This window comes from Lycium barbarum, chromosome 8 (assembly GCF_019175385.1).
Source record: "Lycium barbarum isolate Lr01 chromosome 8, ASM1917538v2, whole genome shotgun sequence".
NCBI classification, from domain to species: domain Eukaryota; kingdom Viridiplantae; phylum Streptophyta; class Magnoliopsida; order Solanales; family Solanaceae; genus Lycium; species Lycium barbarum.
The window spans coordinates 540,773-562,058 of NC_083344.1; the positions used below are offsets into that span (position 1 = coordinate 540,773).

At 32.2% G+C, this 21,286-nt stretch overlaps 2 protein-coding genes across 2 annotated transcripts; one reads left to right on the forward strand and one right to left on the reverse strand.

Annotated features, from left to right (window-relative positions):
* The first annotated feature begins 4,168 nt into the window (after positions 1 to 4,168).
* On the forward strand, positions 4,169 to 8,010 carry LOC132605581 (probable pectinesterase/pectinesterase inhibitor 41). The gene is made up of 3 exons (XM_060318715.1): positions 4,169 to 4,938; positions 5,630 to 5,918; positions 7,210 to 8,010. Exons 1-3 carry the CDS (start codon positions 4,186 to 4,188, stop codon positions 7,899 to 7,901), a joined length of 1,734 nt encoding a protein of 577 aa, XP_060174698.1. The 5' UTR covers positions 4,169 to 4,185; the 3' UTR covers positions 7,902 to 8,010.
* Positions 8,011 to 9,595: 1,585 nt separating this feature from the next.
* Positions 9,596 to 15,993, reverse strand: LOC132605582 (uncharacterized). Its single transcript, XM_060318716.1, has 4 exons — positions 15,629 to 15,993; positions 12,910 to 13,092; positions 10,940 to 11,181; positions 9,596 to 10,100 (listed from the first exon to the last, which is right to left on the reverse strand). Exons 1-4 carry the CDS (start codon positions 15,911 to 15,913, stop codon positions 9,854 to 9,856), a joined length of 957 nt encoding a protein of 318 aa, XP_060174699.1. The 5' UTR covers positions 15,914 to 15,993; the 3' UTR covers positions 9,596 to 9,853.
* Between the last annotated feature and the right edge of the window lie 5,293 nt (positions 15,994 to 21,286).

Consider the following 21,286-nt stretch of genomic DNA (forward strand, 5'->3'; position numbering starts at 1 on the left):
TGCCTAATATTTTAGTATTTTTAATCGTCTTTTGAGTATAAATTATATTATTTTGTGCTTAATATTATATTTTTATTATGTAGAAATAAAGCGGTGTGAAGATGAAGAGACTTGAAGCAAATTAACACGGAAGAAAAAGAAGGAAAAGTAAATATTTAAATAAACAAGGGGTTGTGCGTTGATGACAAGAATGGAAGACCAATACATGTCTGTTTACGTGGCTATTTAATGTGGAAAGTCGCCTTAATGATTGATGAATTATTGTTTAATGATGGGAGTAAAAGTCAGAATTGAAGGCAATATATTTTGACATAATAATGAGAGTTTGTTCGGAGCCGCACTTGACTTGGTCCTAGTCCGTGTAGGAGCTGGACGCACTGAACAGATTTTCAGATTAAAACTTCTCCCATTTTGTTTTGGACTCGGTTATTTTATTTGGGCTTTTTTTTACACCTATAAATAGTGCATAAGATAGGGTTTTTACATAACTTTGGATAAACTTGAAACCCGGAGTTCAGAACTTTGGACCTAGAGAGAGCTATACAGGTTTTACCTTTTCTTCTCTGTAGTACTCGTTTTTACGTTTTTATTCGGACGATTTGTTATTTTTCCTCTATGTTTATGTGGAGCTGAACTCTTTAGTTCTAGGGTTTTGACACAAACATGAAAGTTGACGTTTGATTATTGTGTATAACTATTGAATTTCCATCTTTGGGCTGCTTATTTATTCTTGTGCTTAATTATTTGATTATCTGGCCAATACTTAGACATTATCTTGGGTGCGTGAGTTGAACTTGAAAGAGGGAATTCACGTACGTAATAAGAATAAATAGCGTTTGTTCGATTTAATCGCTTCGCTACTGAGGATAGAAATATATCCTTTAGCCCTTCTTAGTTGGATACGGAGATATAAATGTGTTCTTGCGATCATAGAAATATAGACGTTAAGAGTAGCATCTACAGGCTTGTGAATAGTTCGAAAGAATATCATAAAGTTAACATTAACCCGTCAACTAGTAACCCAGGAAATAAAATAGGTAGAACGGTCAGAAGACTCAATTGGATTATTAGTGGTCATAGCCCTAGATCTATCTCTTCTCTGATAAATATCTGCTCTTTCTTGGTTGAAGTTCATTATTTGCTTTCTTTTATTTTTAGTTAGTTTATAATTATATCTTTGGATTTTACTACTTGTTTAGATAATTAGTTAATCATAAGTCCCTGTGGGTACGATATCTGGACTTTAAATCCTATATTACTTGTACGACCACGTATACTTGCGTGTGTGTTTGGGAGCAACATAAAGCAACTTGGGAGCTTCGATTCTGGTTAGAAGGAGTTGTATATCGTGGAAAGAAAGAAATGAAGACTTTTGAAACTTGTCGTCTAAAATAAGCCATATATATTTGTGTGACTATAAATCTATTCATTAAGGGTAAAAGGTACAACTTCAATAAAAAAATATTTGAAGTTAACCTTGGCATATATATATATATATATATATATATATATATATATATATATATATATATATATATATACACACAGAAGTCTTGCCACAATTCAGTCATAGATATCTAAAATTTGATATTGTCAAGTACACAACTTCAATCAAGAATGTCCGAAGTTGGCCTTCACAAGGCCACACTTCAGACAAAAATGTCGAAGTCAGACTCGCGAATTTTTCAACTTCAGTTGCATATGTTTTAAATTATTCCCCAAGCGGGTAAACTTACAAAAATGAAATAATCAACTAAGGGTATAAATTAAATGTCCGCCCCAAAAGTGAGTATTTGTGCACTTTGGCCATAAAAGTGGTCTTTTATTCTAAACACATAAAAGATTTAAAAAATATATCTATGAAGTTTAGATTTTAAACTTATATGCTTCAAATCCTGACTCTGTCTCTACTGATCGAAAAACAAATTAAAATCATACGTACATCATTGATGGAACGTTGCATGCATATAACATAAGATTAGATAAGTTGCAATTAACTGAACGTTGCATGCATATAACATTATAACATAAGATTAGATAAGTTGCAATTAACGTTGCATGCATATAACATAATATTAGATAAGTTGCAATTAACTTTTCCCCTAAAGCATGAAAAGACTTACATAGCACAGCTTACGCCATGATTCACGGGGTGTTACTAATTAAGGTAATCAATAAAGTAAGAGATGAATGAGACAAAAGACTTCCACAAACACCGTCGGTGGTCATATATAATATTAGACTTCTTACCCAAACTACACTTGTTGCAAAAGAAAACATCAAAACCAAGCCGTCACTATAATAATTCCACGATCTCAATTTACGTGATATACTTTTCTTTTTCATTCATTAAAAAAAGAATGTTACGTTTTGTAAAGAAATAAATCCTGGACCTAACTCAATCCCAAAAGCTAGCTTATGGTGAAAAATATGAGCCCCACTATTAGGAAACAATAATTGAGATGGGTCTTGCTCTGATACCATGTAAAGAAATGGATCACGAGCCTAACTCAATCCCAAAAGCTAGCTTATGAGGGGAGGGTTGTTCAAGTCCATATAAGGAGTCCACTCATCCCTTAAACCACTGACGTGGGATATTCTAACACATTTATATGATTTAAAGTGATACAAATGTCTAAGGCTTGTTTAAAATCACAAATTTTAAAAATCTTTCTTTGTTTCCTGAACTCATTGTTGAATCGAAGAGTGCGGTAGAAACTTTTAACTTTTTCTTTCCTTTTTTTGGCTTTTGGAACTCACTCGCCCGATTCATTTGAATTTGCCCCCACTTCTAGTCGATTAAAGAGGGAAACATTTCAAACATATCTCTATACCCAAAGCTTGAACCCCAGATCATTTCGAGTCGACTAACTTTAGAATTCATAAAGTGCACACCTAGTTTCTGGATCCGTTACTGATTTAATTTGCTCTTTGATCTTAACATAATAGGAGAAAAAAACAGTTTGACTGATTTGAAGCTTCTTTTTCTTCTAAATCAAGATTCAGGGGAAGGGTTGCAACAGTTTCTTAAAAACGTTTTATTTACTGCATGTACTTCAAACATATATATGCCCCTCCGTGACACTCGGCAGAATTTCGGTTTGTTCAATTTAATTCTTTTCTTAAAATGTATCAGTCGAGGACGTGATTTCTATTTGTTTAATTATTTTCTATTTTATGATTTAACAAAAATAGTTGCTTATGAGAATCGCAGTTTGCATGTGCTTACTGCGTTGACAATCTATGCGCAAACGAACTCCCTAGCAAGATAATATTATATAGTATTAATTAAAAAGAAAAACAAATATAGTATGGCAGCAGATAATTGAACAACCCTAATCCATGTTGGATTCTTGAAACACTAATAATTCATCACAAGACAAGAACATGAAATTTGCCTCCGATCACTTGTTTTGGGCCTACAAGAATGCCTTAGATCACAATCAGGGGCGGTTCAAGCACATTAGTGGCCTAAAGTTGTCAAAATTGAATGAATGTCTTAAACAAAACAAAAAAATATACTTTTTTTATAATGTCTATTCTTCTTGCTCTTTGGGATGCCAATTTTAATATATTTTTTTTTTCAATTTATAATATAACCAATTAAGTTAATCTTTCTTGAGACATAGTACCTTAGATGTGTCAAACTTCTAATAATTCTTTCCTTTTATATGAATTTTTTTCTTTTTCTACTAATAGGACTTAAATATTATTTTTTACACAAAAAACCTATAACCTGTAATTTCTTAAAAATAAAATAAAATGGGCCCCTCAAATTTGGGGGCCTAAGGCACCCCACCTTTTTCTTCTTAACCCTATAGAGTTGGCCTTGATCACAATCAATGTGCAATAGTCATACGAGTTTAACTTATGTGCACTGATAATATATATTTTATTCATACCATTAAGCTAGTTACAATAACTTAGCAGTAACATGTAACTCTCGATAATAAGTCATGATTTTTTAATGTAGATATGAATGTAATTAATCGGACTGCTATGTCTAAATTGGACAACGGTCTTCGCAGAAAATGGCCATGCAAATTAATTGGTTGACTCTCCATTGCCACATAAACAATCTAACACTAATGATTATTCTAAATCATATTCTTTCTTATATATATAGTACTCCAGTAGTACACTTCAGTCTTCACATTCACCATTTAATTTAGAGATATATAAATCATGGCTAACATTTATCATGCTAAGCTTTTCTTGGCTCATTTTATGATATTTGTTCTGTTTTTATCTTTTTTTCAATCTTGTGCTGCTGATTTTCATCCAATCAAATCTGTTTCTCCTTCCAACATTTGCAAATTCACCCCCCATCCTAATTTCTGTAAATCAATGCTCTCAACAACTGAAAATGTCACTTCCAATAATGTCTATGACTATGGTCGATATTCTATTCTCAAATCTTTATCTACAACTCGTACGTTCATTTCCGTTGTTCAAAAATACCTTAGAAAATCCAAAACATTAACAATTTCCGCGATTCGCGCACTCGAAGATTGTCAATATTTAGCTGATCTCAACATAGATTATCTCTCAACCACCTTCAAGACTATAAATGAAACTTCCAAGATTTTGCCAATTTTGGAAGCAGAGGATGTGCAAACTCTATTAAGTGCTATTTTGACAAATACACAAACTTGTTTGGATGGTCTCCTAGAAATGACCTCTTTTCCTTGGAGTTTGAGAAATGACATTTTAACCCCTCTCATTAATGACACAAAACTTCATAGTGTTTCTTTAGCTTTGTTCACACAAGAGTGGGTCCCTAAGAAGAAAAAGGGCTCCAAAACTCACCCAATTGAAAACAAGTCAGCTTTCAGAAATGGCCACTTGTCTTTGAAAATGTCGGCGAGAAACAGGGCCATATTTGAAAGAATCAGTAGGGGAAAGCTGCTCCAGCAACAAGATGATGACCAAATTTTGGTTAGTTACTTTTATTTTTTAAGTTACCATATTAAAATTGATAAGAGTTGCACCACAACATTATGCATATACAACTACAATCCTCATCTATGAATACGAAGATTGTGGCTAGTACCTTACAACAGCTATAAATATTAAATTTCCATGGCTATTTCAATTCCATAAAGAAAATTTAACCAAAAAAATCAAATTGGCTAAGCTAATTCCTTGTTTTGCTATAGTTGTCAAGTATATAATGGCTATAATTACCTAGATAGTTACAAAATGTATAATAACAATAATTACGCCTCAATCCCATGCAAGTTGAGTCGGCTATATGAATTCTTGTTGTTCCATTTAAGCTCAACTCATGCCATCATCACGTCAAATAAAATAAAAGTGAACATAAGCTAATTATATATAAATAAATGAAATAATACTTATAATAATATTAGAAGTCATCAAGACCAAAACCTATTCTCAACTAGTAGATATCACCAAATGAATCATTGTCCTCCACTGTGCCCTTCTTTTAGCTAAGCCTGCATCGTCTCTTTTTAATACCTCAGTAACCATAATTTCGCACTTACGGAAAAAAACTTCATGGCTAGTCATAAATTTTTGGCACACATATAAAGTTATTATAGCAAAACTTTTAAGTCACACTAGATTTGATGAAACAAAATGTTTTTTATTTGAAACTTTGACACAGGAACGTGATGACCATGTTTTGGTGAGTGATGTTGTGATTGTAAACCAAACTGGAAGTGGGAATTTTAGTACCATAAATGAAGCTGTGGCTATTGCTCCAAATAAGACTGATGGTACCACAGGCTATTTTCTCATATATATTACTGCTGGCGTGTATGAAGAGTATGTTTCAATTGCCAAAAACAAGAAGTATTTGATGATGATTGGTGATGGTATCAATCAAACCATCATTACTGGCAACCACAGCCATAATGTTTCTGGATATTCAACATTTAATTCTTCTACTTTTGGTAAGTGCCTCCATAATACTCCTATCTTGTTAAATTCCAAGCATTACAATTTTGAGTTTAAGTTATATGCGCCGATAGTATAATGAATTTTTATAATATGAACCATGTTGCCTGGACTTTTCAAGAATGTCGACTGCGTGCGTCGAATTCTTCAAAAGTAGTGTGTTTTAGAAGGATTTGACACGGGTGCAGCAAAAATTTTGGAGAGTCCCAGCAATATAAAGTATGAGTGAAACATAATCGATTATAGCATGTTATTACTTGATTTTCTAAGTTTATATATCTAACATTCTCACTTGATAAGAAGAGTTACTTGTTATAGGCAGAGGCGGACCCAGGATTTTGAGTTCGGGGGTGCTGGATCCAGGAATTTTGAGTTCGGGGGTGCTCTATTAACTATTTATATCTGTTTTCTTTATATTTTCTATACAGTTATACACTCCGTAACTGAATTTAATGGGTGCCGGAGCACCCAAAAAATGTACATAGGTCCGCCCCTGGTTATAGGTCACCTTAACCCAATAGTGTAGGAATTTTTGCGTTATTAGTACACAGAACATAAGCTCATCTATTTTAAGAGGGTAAGTTATGCATATTGCTAATGTATAGATTATTTATACCATCATCTTAAAGTTGACCTACAACAACATGTAACTCTTCAAGCAAGTTTGATGTAGTGATCAATAAAAATAAAGTAATAGGAGTAACATGTTATACCAGGTTAGAACTGATGGCATAAAAGTTCTTTATACTGCCACTTAAATCCTACTTTTAGTTTTAAATGTAACAAATATTTTATACAATCATGTCACTCATAGATAAATATGCACAACTTTTATGATATGATAAGCTAGCACGATCTGGTAATTTGGTAAAAATATTACTCCAACAACAGGGGCGGGGCTAGCTTATCAGTTATGGGATCACGTGAACATAGTAGTTTTTGCTCAATTCCTGTACAAATATATTAGGAAATTTTCTAAATATTTACAAAATATTTCACTGTGAACCATTATTACTGTAGTATTATTTAATTTAAAGTCGCCCTACAAACCCGTAAACTTCAAATCCTGGATCCGCTTCTGGCCAACGACTTGCTATCATAGAAAAAGTTCACTGATAGTGTAAAGATTGGATCCAAGTTCAGTGATAATATAAAAAACTTTACACTATCAATGTATATAGTCATCACCACCATGATACGATATGACACAGCCAAAAAAAGTGCCTTATCGGCCTAGCTAACGAGCAATTTTAACTTGATTCACTCATGTTCAGCCTTTTTCTGCAGCTGTGGTTGGTCAAGGATTTGTTGCAGTTAACATAACCTTCCAAAACACAGCAGGACCAACCAAGCACCAAGCAGTTGCAGTCCGAAATAGTGCAGATTTATCCACATTCTATAGTTGCAGCTTCCATGGGTACCAAGACACGTTATATGTACACTCACTCAGACAATTTTACAGAGAATGTGACATTTATGGCACAGTCGATTTCATATTCGGCAATGCTGCTGCAGTTTTCCAAAACTGCAACATATACCCGAAACTCCCGTTAAAAGATCAGTTTAATGCGATCACAGCACAAGGCAGATCAGATCCGAATCAAAACACAGGGATTTCAATTCAAAATTGCACTGTAAAACCAGCAGATGACTTAAAATTCAGCAATAGTAGCACGCAAACGTACCTTGGTAGGCCTTGGAAGGAGTACTCGAGGACTATTTACGCGCAAAATTTCCTCGATGGATTTGTGAATCCGTTAGGGTGGAGAGAATGGTCAGGGGATTTTGCACTTAATACGAGTTATTATGCAGAGTTTAATAATACAGGGCCGGGTTCTAATACTACTGGCAGAGTCACTTGGCCTGGTTTTCATATTATTGGTGCTGCTGATGCTGCAAATTTCACGGTTTCTGAGTTTTTACTTGGAGATGATTGGTTGCCACGAACCGGAGTGCCATATTTTAGTAGTTTAGTATAAGAGTCTAAGTTATATACATTTTTGGTGTCAGGGGAGGAGTTAGCTTCAGAGCTACAGGTTTGAACTTTTTACAGTATCAAGTCACTCAAAGAAGGATGTTTACATGTAAGCTTCCTTAAAATGTAGGAAGAAGGTAAAGTTTAAGATACATAAACATGCGATGTAGAGTAAGTAAAGATAAGGAACATATATGACATCTGAAGAGGCATATATGCACAATACAAAAAGATAAGCAGAGATACACCACTAAATCGCTAATTAATTAAGACATGATCAGCCATTTAGGTATTGATTACATAATTAATCGCCAATAAACATGGACGATCAAACACAATGATAAATAAGAACGGAAGGAAACAAAATCTTGCAACTTCAATCGCATATGTCTGAAGTGGTTCACCAAGAGGGTAAACTTGCAAAAACAAAAAGAGATAATTTCAATAATATACAATCCAGCATAAAATATTATATCCACATAGCCATATTTTTAATTTACATCCGCATAGCCAATTTTTTTTTTTTTGCAACTGTTTATACACATGGCATGCAACATTATACATTTACTGTAGACAATGTATAAACCTTGTATAAGAGTATATAATAATGTATAAAAGGGCCATTTCGGGTAACTATTTTCTCTAAATAGACACATAAGAGTGTATTTTCCCAAAAACATAAAAATAAATAAGGGTATATATTAAAGGGCATTTTACATAAATGACTACACTTTGGGGGTTTAAAATTTTCCATAGCTACAGTTTCAAAATTTACATGGAATAGCTACTGTTTTCCTGCTGTATTCATAAAATGGCTCGTTGTATTCATAAAACGGTCTCGCTGTATTCATGAATACAGTAAGTAAAAATGTATTCAAAAATTCTCTTCGCAGTATTCAAGTCATATGTATTTAACTCAGCCGTATTCAAGTCATATGTATTCAACTCAGTTGTATTCATTTATAGCTACTTTTAAATTGTATTCACTTTATTGTATTTAAAAATCAGTGGTATTCAAACAACATAGATACAAAAAAATATTTTATTCAACTTATTGTATTTAAATTCGATTGTATTCAAACTACATATATGCAAAGAAACATATAGGGATATTCAGCTGTATTAAAAAATTCACTGTATTCATTTGTATATAAAAAGACCTCCTTCGAAATACGGGAGACTAAAATGTATTTTACGGTCAGATTTGGACAATAAAGTGTATTCAAAAATACAAAATACACTAAATCCTGCAAGAATTGACTGTTTCCCGTCCAGATCTGACACCGACGCCACCAGACCTACGAAAACACCGTGTCACCGTCATCAACAACCGCCGCTGTATCCTTTTTGTTCTCACTTTCATCTTTTAATTTTAATGATAGAAAAGTCAAAAGGTACTTCCTTTTGTTGAGAATAAAATCCAAGAACTGTACTAGTCACAGAATTGAGTATTTCTATTCTCTGAATTGCCAATTCGCTGCTATCTCTTCCCCAATCTAAAGTCATCATCACCGCCGTCATCGACAAAGATAGCAGGAGTCGACGGTGGCGGAGTCGATGATCGCTTACAACTCCGCCACTGGGAAAGAGAGAGAGACGTAGAAGCAGTGACGAAGATTTCCCATAAGACGTTAGAGAGAGAGAAGGAGAGAGAGAGAGGAGAGAATATCTAACTTAGAGAGTTGGGATACACACATGTGTTCAACTTATTTTACCTTAGTAGCTAATAAATGTCATTAACATACAACTATTAGCTATAGAAAGTAATTAATTCAAACTATAGCTATTAAACATAATTAGTAGTAGTAGTTTGCCACGCCATGTAGACTTCCCTATATTAAATAGCTGACATTTGTGCACTTCACGCATAAAAGTGGCCTTTTATTCCAAACACACAAAAAAGACTTGAAAAAATATTTGAGGGAACAAAACACCCATGATAAAAATAGAGACATATCAGAACTTCTGGAAAAAGTCATAGATATGGTCATTAATTTCTTCTGGTTTTTCTTGGTTGATGAAGTGTGCAACTTCTTCCATGATAACTACTTCTTGCAAGAATGGCACCATTTTTTGGAACCTGCCTTTGTGGATATATTCCTTAACACCAGGTGTATTGTAAGTCAGGTCGAGATCCCCGACGATAAACTTAACCGGGACCTTTATTTGCACCCCTGTCCATGGCGCGGTCAGCTCCCAGTTTCTGCAACGGTTAGAAATTAAAACAATAATAAAATGGCCACATACACAGCTAACACCATATATAATTGTATACATAGAAGACTTAAGAGTATCCAAGTCAAAGCAACTAGAGGCAGATCCAAGATTTAAGCTTGATGGATTCAACTTTTAAAGTTCTTAGTACTGGACATATTGTACTTTTGAAATTATGAGTTTAGAATTTAATATCTGATGAATCTTAGCACATGTATCTCTATGTTGTCGAAAAGCTTCTCCAAGGCCAAAAGTGTTTTTTTGTTTTTCCCATTTTTCTTCAAAGTTGAGGTGTTTGGCCAAGCTTTTAGGCTAAGAAAAAGTGTTTTTGAGTAAAACAGAAGCTGTTTTTAGAAGCTGAAAAAGTAGTTTCTCTCAAAAGTACTTTTGACAGAACACACTTAAAGCACTTTTTAAATCTTTATCAAACACTAATTGCTGCTCAAAAAACTTTTCAACTTGATTAGCCATACACAAATTGTTTCTCACCAAAAGTATTGTTTTGAAAAGTACTTTTAAAAAAAGCACTTTTCAAAATAAGTTGATTTTTAGAAGCTTAAACAGGCTTAATATATATTAGGTTGCATCGGCCTCTTAAAGCAACATTGCTTATGAACTAGTATCAGAACATAAAACTATTAAGATGATCCCTCATAGCAGATCAATAAATCAATCAAGGATGACAGCTTTTAGTATACATGAAATCATATATGCAGCACAATTCTAAGCTCATGTTAGAAACAACACCACAAAAAAATTTGAACAATAAATAAACCTAAGAGTTCTTGAACAAATAGGTTTGGTGAAGAAAATGATTAGGCAACTCACAGGTCCATAGCTCGATAGTAGTTTAATCCACCAGTAAAACCTGTCTGTCTGAACTTGTTGGAATAGTAGTTGAGATCCTCTTCCGACAACCAAGACGGCAATGTAATGGGAGTATGAGGTGAACCCCCAAATCCTTTCTCTTTAGGTACACGAAGAGGAGCTGGGCGGCGTGATGTTAAAAATTTCGCGATTAGTCTTGCGGTATCAACACGAGCAAATTCCTCTTCTACCTCTCCATATTCCTAATAAAACAACACATTCAAAAGAGTGTTTTCAGCAATAATGAAGAAATCTCAATAACACCTGGAAACCACTGGATTTCATCAAATTTGTCCAACAGATAGGTTTTCTGGTTTTATGATTTAACTCTAATGTAAGAACCTGCTCTTTAAATGATAAATCAAAAAGTCATAAAATTTCTGTACACCAAGATGGTGCGAAGGGATTACAAGTTTCTGGCACTGAGCTTCCAAAAAATATTGCGAACTAGCTATGCAAATAGTATGTTCGCTTTAGAACAAAAATATAAGTGAAAAAAGTTTTATGTTCTTTTCAATTTCCAATATAAGCGTACAAATTAAGAATATAATTTACTTGGATTAAGCAATCAAAATCACAATAGGATAGTAATTGAGAAACTATTTAACAAATGTTTAGAAGAAAGCTGAATGTTTAGGTATTTCCAACAAAAATGAACAAGACTGTCAAAGATATTCAGCTGATCACAAGAAAGTTGCAACGCCATAATCATAAGCATGAAGATTATCAACATGAGAAAGTGCCAAATAAGAATTCAGAAATTATGAGAAGATATGTTTGTCTAATCATTTCACCAAATATCTTAATTAATTTGGTCCCCTAAAGCATTCAACATTTAGTGGTCCCAAAAGCTCTGTATCCTGTTTATGATATACTCCCTGTGTCTCAATTTTTGCGACACTTTTTCCTTTTTAGTCAGTCCCAAATCTATATTTAGTAGCAATTTAACTTTAAAATACCCATTTTACCTTTGATGAGATGATTTATAGCCACACAAATATCTATGACTTATTTTAGACCACAAGTTTCAAAGTCTTCATTTGACACAAATATTCAATTGAAGCATATGCAATAAACTAAATTTCGTGCTTTTTTTGCTAATTTACCATCAAGAAACAGAGAAAGGCGAGCATCTTTTACGTCAGGACAACCACAAGCTTAAATTTTGTAGGGGAAAATTATTGTTGGTATCAACAGCTAGTTCTGGACTCTTCCTTATGGTCTTTCACCAAAAATTCCTGCTTTATAGGACTCATAACCAACTAACATCATAGCTTACAGAAAGGCAAAACAATGAAAGGCTATTGAAACAAAGAAATCATACAGCAATTCAGACACCTTATGCCAGATATCACATACTTGAACCCCCAAAATAGCAGAACCTGTACGATTACCTCCAATACAATTCGAACACTTACTTTTCCAGAAAAGGCATTCGACACAGAATAATTGGAAGCAATCATATCACCAAAATCTTGAACTTATCCTTAAGTGCATGCATTAAGGAAGATCATATAAAAAAATCTCCTCAATCCTGAATTAGTTGCAGGCAGCTATATGAATCCTTTAAACTTTTCCAGACAATTTTAATGGAGCTCCGCTATGTGAATCATCTAGATAGTAAATACATAGTCAGACCTCTCTATAACATTCATCTTCTATAAAAACATATAGCCATGTTTTCGGTGGAACCGATCTTTCATGTTATGCTATGTTATATTATATATTCTCTATAACAACATCTCGTTATAGCAGCCAAAAGGTGTCCTGACAAACGACGCCATTATAGAGAGGTTTGACTGTATATTCCTCTATTAGACTATCTTTAATCTCTGTTCAACTTAACCTCCCCTCCTTTATCCAAGTTGAAATTAATTTGCAGAGCTGAAATTAGTGAGTTAAGGAAAGGAAAGAAGGATGCTGGAAGAAACCTGAAATCTGCAAATATAGTAATCATCCCCGAGGAGAGCACGCATAGATTCAATAGGCTTTCTCTTGGGGTTCCTGGGTTGGAAGACAACACTCAAATTAACCAGTGCCTTGATCCTGTCAGGTCGCAAAAGGCATACATGCCAAGCTATAATAGCACCCCAATCATGTCCAACAAGAAACACCTAATTCATAGAGGCAAATAAAAAACTTAAGTAGCAAATGCATGTCAATCTATATAAATATGTATTTACAAAAATTGTTAAGTTCTATGCACTGATCGTCAGAAAATATTTATACAATCAGGTCACTTATAACTTAGTCACGGGTAAATTTCAAAGAGAGTGGAAGATAACGAAAAGGAGACAAGGTCCTAATTGAAAATAACACAAACTACCATTCCATCTATCATATCCTCTTGGAGTTCAATCTTGATGGGGATATCATAACTATTCTACCTGGTAGGAGTGCCTATGTGACTCATGAACAGTAACATAGAGTTTGAGGCCTTATTTTTGGGACATCTAGAAAAGCCATCCAGTTCAAGAAGCCCCTACTAATACCCCTGCTTTCTTGTGACGGCTCCTAAGACATTTTCTTGCAATTCTTCTCCCAATATCTTTAACAAATACTGTTTTCCCCTTAAAGGAAGAATATCATTTTGATGTATGTGATAGCACCCAATTCCATGTATATGCTATATCTATTTGCTCTAGTCAATCTTAATTACTCTTATTTTCTTATAGTTTGAACTACTTTATCAATTTATCGTTATCATTTTCTGTCATCTTTTTTTTTTTTTTTCTCTCTAATCCATCTAGTTCTTTCCTGTACAAACATTTGTACACACTCGCTTGAGGTGGCAAATAGAGAGAATCATAGTTGAAGATGAATTATCGCCAAGGTATTTGTCGCTCAAGCGAATGTGGAAGCAACTCCGTGAAAAAGCCGTATGCATCAAAGAAATTGAAAGGCTCTCATTCTTACCTTGATAAGCATTTTTTTCCCAAAGTGATAAGCATTAATAGACAACCTAACAAAAAAGCTAACCTACCTACTATACCAGGTTAACTACATAACTTAAATACATAACAATTTAAACAAAAAGCACAAAACTCTGTGTGTGTGTGTGTATATTAACTGATACATCTACTGCCTATATATAATAAGTTTTGCACCAGTGTCTCTACATTCTACATTGCCCTGTAATTACTCGAACTATACAGATATGCTTATAGAACTCTTAAAAAAGAACTCTATTTGTACAATACTGTTAATAGCCTATTTGGCCGCGTTCCCAAAATCTGCTTATTTTTTAAAAAGTACTTTTTGTCCAAAGTGTATTTAGAAAAAGTAGCTTGTGTTTGGCTAATTAATTCCAAAACAACTTTTGTTAATATTTGCACTTTATGCCGTTTACATAGAAATTTTTGTGCTGTATGTTCTCCATGGTTGCCTTATTTTCTTTTTTACTAATTAAATTGTAAGCATTAATTAGCATCAAAAATTGATAACTTAGGCAAAATGCTAACCTACTATAACAGGTTAACTACATAACTTAATTAATCCTAGATTGCCCTGTAATTACTCAAACCATGTACATATACATTTCTAGAAATCTAAAAAAAAAATAAAAAAAAAAAAAACTTTATTTATACACTACTCCCTCCATCTCAAATTATCCGTCATTATTTCTAAAAATGTCTATGTCTCAATTATTTATCATTTAAAATTTCAAGATAAAATTAGTTATTTTTTCCTATTTAACCCCTTAGTAGTGATTGTTATTGAAGACTACAAAAACCTCAATTACTAGTAAATGACACATATAACATATCCAGTGTAATCCCACAAATTAATCAGCAGGCTTAGACCAATTCTGCCACAAATTATGAGGAGATGGCACATAAATAGATTAAATATTCAGTGAAAGTAGAATATATTCTAAGAAATAAATAAGGATAAAATAGTCAAAAATATCTCCTAACTACTCCTTCGTCCCAATTTAAGTGTCTTAGTTTGATTAAATACAAAATTTAAGTAATAAAAAAAGACTTTTCAATCTTGTGGCTCTAAATTAAAGATGAGTGTAATTTATTAAAATATCCTTTGAATATTGTGGTTTTAAACTTGTCGTGTAGGACGTTTATAAAAAGAGGCAGACAGACCAAAAAGGAAAGTAAGACACTTAAGAGCCTGTTTGGATAGGCTTAAAAAAAGCAGCTGCTTTAGATAAGCTAAGCCAAATAGACCCAATTATTTTTTGGGGCTTATTTTAAGCACAAAATGGCTTTAAGCTGGCCAACCAAACACTAAAAAAAGCTGAAAACAGCTTATAAGCAATTTATAAGTCAATCCAAACGGGCTCTAAATTAAGACGAATGTAATAAATATCCTGGTTATAAACTTCTATGTATGTTTGAATAGTCAAATTACTAAATATAGAAAGAGAAGATCTTTTTGGGACACGTCAAAAAAGAAAGTAAGATACTTAAATTGAAACGGATGAATTATTACTCTATTTATGTATCATCTCCTGTTTGTTGTAATTTTCAAGAACAATAAATAGTAAGGGTAAAATAGGAAAAATTATTAATTTCCTCTTGAACTACAATTGAGATAGACAGATAATTTGAGACGGAACGAGTATAGTTCTAGAACTCTATAAAGAGAAACTTTATGTCTATAATAAACATTTTAAATTCTGAATTCGCCTCTAACCTGATCAAGACCGAGAGCATCAAGAAGGGCAATAAGGTCACCAACTATATGAAAAACAGTATAACTAGAAGGGGAAGGAGGGGCATCCGTGTCACCATAGCCACGAAGATCAGGAGCAATAGCACGGTAACCCTTGGATGAAAGAGAAATCATTTGGTGGCGCCATGTATACCAAAGTTCAGGGAATCCATGGAGGAATAGTATTGTTGATGGACCTTCACCAGTTTCAGCTATGTGCATATTTATGCCGTTTACAGACAGATTCTTGTGCTGTATATTCTCCATGGTTGATGAACAAAGGAGAATGACTCTGAATATTGAGTCCACAAGGATGAATATTCAAGAAATGGACTTTATAGACAACTTTTTTGAAAAAAATAAAAGAAAATGATATTTTATTTTCTATTTATTAATAATAGTAATAATTATTGTTGGAGTGTATACAATTCTACCATCTAATAAGAGGGAGTTAGCAGCCAGCAGGTCAACATGCCTGCTTGAGATTTGAAGGGCAATTCGGTCATTACAAGGGAATAACTTGATTGGCTTAAAAGAAATTTTACTGTAGCTATCTTATAAGTTTTTGAGTGTCTTTACCGAATTACCCTTTGGTTATGTCAGCATGCATCACTTTCACACAGCAGCCTTTTGAACCACTTCTTTTTTATTTTTCTCTTTCCCGTGGCTTTTATATATATATAATATAAAGCTAGCACTACAAGAAAAATTATATTTGACAACAAATTTTTTTTTATTGTCATAGATTGATTATTATTGCAAAAAGTACTTTTGGCAATAAAAAAAATATTTTGTTGCATGAACTTTTCTCAACGGCTGTTATTGCAACAACTTTTTTTTGTTGTCAAAAGTACTTTTTGCATAATCAATATTATGGCAACAAAATTAAATTCTTTGGTAACAAAAAAATCATTTGCCAACAATAAAACTAAGTTATTGCTAAATATAAAAAAAATTAATTGCAATTTCTATACTTTTTTATAGTGTAAGCATAGATAAGGTGATATGATATCTCTTTACCGATATATTTCTATTTATTTTTTTCTCATTTTTTTTGGCAGTTTTCTATTTCCATTTAATTGTTACTCCTAGTAACGTTGTAGGCATCCTGCAGGCTACAAGTATTTACATAGATGGAAAAGTCAGTGGGCCAAGCTCTGTAAGAGTCACGGTTGACAAGCTTGTAACCCCTACTGCACAAAATTAGTGCTCAATAATTTTATGCGCAAAATGTACTTTTATAAAAAAAAAATTAGGTTATTTTAAATCAAAATTTTACTTTTGAGATCATTTAAGTTGAGGACTCTGAGCAATAACGTCAGCATATAGTTGTTTTTCAACAATATCCTTACTCTATTTTTCAACTCTAAGCTTATTTGAAAAGAAATAAAGTAATCTGGTCAAACATTCCCTTATAACTGATGATTACTAAATAAATTTTTAATTGAATGTGTCATGATCTTAAATATTTTTTTAACTATATTAGAAGCATGAGTTTAGAGGTGGTCGTCCACCTCCTATTCATGTAAAAAAATAAAATAAGGCGGGTTCACCTTCTACTCATGTAAAAAAAAAAAAATTAAGGTTGGTCCACCTCGTATTCATGTAAAAAAAATAAAAGATAGGACCCACATGTATGTTGTGGGTGAAAAAATATTTACCCGAAATGACTCATATTTTTAGTATTACCCAAAATGACCCTTTTATACATTATCATACACTTTTATATAAGATCAATACATTATTTACGGTAAGTGTATAATGTTATATATCGTGTGTATAAACACTACTGTAAAAAAAAATTGGCTATACAGATGTAAATTAAAAATATAACTACGTGGATGTAATATTTTATGCTGGATTGTATATTATTGAAATTATTCCTAAAATTAATTGCTAAAGGCAAAAATTAAATACCAGCCCATTTGAAGGACAATTCGTGCAATTTCTTCCATTTTTTAAGTTTTTAATTTGTAATAGACAAATTTCCTTTTTTAAAACTAAATTCAATAGTGAGCTATAATGAAGAAAATTGTATTACACCCTATCCAACATCTCAATCATGTTAATGACAAGAATCACCTCACTAATTTACCAATTTCAAATATTTACTTATCAAATTTTATTTTAAGGTCAATTTTTTTAATGTCAATTTGATCAACTTCTAGAGCAAATGAGGAATCAATTTACTTTTATATTACTTAATAAATGTTTCATTAAAAACAAAATATCCTACAAACCTAATACCTTATAAACGGTACAACATATTTATTTTGAAAGATGGAATTTTTTCTTTCACTTATGAAAAATATAATGAATTAGGCCCATAATAAAAAAGATACTAATAAATATTTAAAAGGTATTCGCCTATCCACATCATTTAAAAAATATAAATGAGATTTATAATATTAAAATAAGGCAAATTACGCACAATAAATAAATGAAATTTGATAGTGAAAAACTTCTTTACGCTAACAATGTATATATTGTTTGTTCCATTCTTCCATGAATAATTTTCACCTATTAATAAGATGTCTTAAAAAAAATTCTTTGTCATTTTTATTATTTTATTATGAAAATTAACATATGATACATCTATATAAATAAAAATAACTATCTTATCTCCTTAAAATGCATTATTTTATTTACTTTTACCTATACACTATATTTGGCAAATAAGATTATACATTTTTTATTGAAAAAAGCTTTATTATACATATAATTTATGTAGAATAATACTCAAATATTTATTATTATAACCAATTAATGTCACTTTAAATGGTGGTATAATTTTAATTAACTCATTTAATTACTACAATTTATATTACATTGACTGTTGTTAGCGTCTTTTGGTTCTTTTTTGAGGTAGCACAATGTCTCATCGTGAATGCAAATCTCTTTGGAATCTCTCTTTGATTGTTGTACTAACTTAAAATGATATGCATATATATATATATATATATATATATATATATATATAAAAAAACAGTGCAAACTTATATATATTTATTAGCAATATAAAATATATATATTATCACTAGTCAATACATAAATCTTTACAATTGTGTACAACAACATACACATAGATACACTATAATTCAAAGTGTTGGGCCCGTGCGCAGCACGGGCATATGCCATCTAATAATAACTGGTAAAAAGGACATGAAAGAATACCCTTTATGATTTTCGTGCATAGACTTTAAATTCAGATAGAAAGACTTTGATTGAGTAAAACTTAGGCCAAACCCATCGACAAACAACTGTGGTCGTCCACTTCTTTCACTTGAGCACCTAAAGTGGCCCTGGTTCCATTTAGACACTTCAGGTGGGTTATTCCTATTCCACTTAGACACTTTTTGCATCGTTATCGGAGCAAAACCAACACCAGTCGTCTCCTACGTGAATTAAGTGGCCAATTAAATTGTGTCAACTCATTTAAATTGTGCCAACTCAGTTAAATTGTGCCAACTCATTTTAATTGTAAATTTACTAATTTGTAAATTCGTGGAGTTTTGACCATTAAGAATTGGGGCTTTTGGGCTGGTTGGATGTGCAATGAGGTGGCGCCCTCTTTGGTGTTGGTTTTGCTCCGATAATGGTGCAAATAGTGTGTAAGTGGAATAGGAATGACCCACCAGAAATGTTTAAATGGAACAAGGGTCACTTTAGGTGCTCAAGTGAAAGAAGTGGACGACCACATGTGTCTGTCGATGGGTTTGACCTAAAACTTATTCATTATCAGGTCACTCACACTAAGTAAAATAATGATTTAAAATTAAATACAACATTTCTTTGAAAAAAAATTGAGGAAATAAAAGCTGTAGGCGTTGCCCATAATATATAATATAATAATCATAAAAACAAGAAAACATTATCCTTTGCCTCGAGATACCCAACTTGAATTTTTTTTCCTTACAATATTATCTATTCTGGATGACAATAACATTTGAAGTGTCCATCTGAGCTACTGCTGCTCTACGACCTTCATTACGGTAGGATAATAGTGAACCATCAGTTATATTTTTCAGAATAAATTTATACTTTATTTGATTGAAGGTATAACTAATTTCATGATAAAATTATATATTTAATTAAATAAAGTATAAATTTGATCTCCAGCTTAATCTTGGATATTCCACATGAAAATAAATTAGTCGCGAAATTATAATTTTACCACTATAATTCCGGAGTAACTTAATCTGCGAACTAAACGACCCATCGATTGAGGGGTTAAAAAAGGGGTTTTAACATACTCCTCTTTAGCGGCTCGTCCAAACTAATTATAATCGTTAATTAAATTTATATTATATTAAAAAAAAAATTAATCAGAATTATAAAAATAAAAAATATTTAATGGGATTATGAAAATAAAAAATATTTAATGGGTATTCACAAATGGAAGTACCTATTTTGTAGTTTATGTATTTTTAGTAGGCGTTTGGCCATAAAAATCAAAAACTTTTTCACTTTTTTTTGAAATTTTGGAGTTGGAGTTGTGTTTATGCATAATTTTTGAAATTGCATTTTTTTGTTGAAATATACTTGTTTTGGTTGTGAAAAAAGTGAAAAACAAGTTTTTCTTGTTTTTCAAATTCCAAATACAACTTCAAGTTTTATTTGGAATTTTCATGGCGAAACACTAATTTTTGAAAAAGTGAAAAAAAAAATTCAAAAAAAAAGTGAATAATTCTTATGGCCAAACGGGTCCTTAGTCTATTTCTAGAGTTTGGTGTAACTTTTTGAGGTGCGATTTATGTTATTCTTTTTGTCTATTTTAGTTTTTTATGTTGCGGTTTCTGAAATTTTGAAGGAAATTTCTCATGCTTTTGGTTAAAAAATATTGTTAAATTTAACAATAAAAGTTTGTTAAATATTTGACTGAAACAAGAAGTGTTCACTTTTATCAAAACTTAAAGGACTAAAGCTGCTCAATTGATACTTAAGGGACTATTTTGAAACTAATACCCAAAATAGGGAATCATTTTTTTTTACATTTTCTCTATATTTGCCGGCCACCAGAAAAAACGAAGCGGTTAAAATAACCAAAATGCGAAAAAGCTTAGCCATCTAGTACGCGGATTAAATTATTCCAATATTATAATTCTGTGATTATAGTGTTGGGACTAATTTATCTCATCTGAAAGGTGAGATAAAATAATCCCAACTATGATGGGATATCCATAATTAGTTTTGAGCTTCATTTTATATTCTATTTAGTTATCCTGAATAAATTTATATCTTATATCAAACAGAATATAAATTAATAACAAACTTAATACTGAAATATCCAACCTTATCCGGCATAACAAACGTAGGTAGCTAAAATTATTCCGGGATTATAATCCCAAGATTAATTTATCTCATCTCTTGGGATTATTTTATACCATCCAATATAAGTGAGATAAGAAGGATATACATCTTTTAAGTTGAGATGCATATTATATCTTGTTTAGTATAAAATATAAATCGGAAAAGGGCCTAAAATACCCTTGAACTATTGAAAATGGAGCAAAAATACCCTCCATCCACCTTTCAGCCCCTAAATACCCTTATCATCCACCTATTGGGTCTAAAATACCCTTATCACCACCTATTGGGTCTAAAATACCCTTATCACTAACAAAATCTTTTCATTAAACA

Coding starts and splice junctions, on each gene's coding strand:
- LOC132605581 (XM_060318715.1), top strand. CDS start 4,186: ATGGCTAACATTTATCATGCTAAGCTTTTCTTGGCTCATTTTATGATA. Junction 4,939..5,629: donor AAGATGATGACCAAATTTTG/GTTAGTTACTTT, acceptor ACTTTGACACAG/GAACGTGATGACCATGTTTT. Junction 5,919..7,209: donor ATTTAATTCTTCTACTTTTG/GTAAGTGCCTCC, acceptor CTTTTTCTGCAG/CTGTGGTTGGTCAAGGATTT.
- LOC132605582 (XM_060318716.1), bottom strand. CDS start 15,913: ATGGAGAATATACAGCACAAGAATCTGTCTGTAAACGGCATAAATATG. Junction 13,093..15,628: donor ATGCTCTCGGTCTTGATCAG/GTTAGAGGCGAA, acceptor TCTATGAATTAG/GTGTTTCTTGTTGGACATGA. Junction 11,182..12,909: donor ACTATATTTGCAGATTTCAG/GTTTCTTCCAGC, acceptor TTGTTTTATTAG/GAATATGGAGAGGTAGAAGA.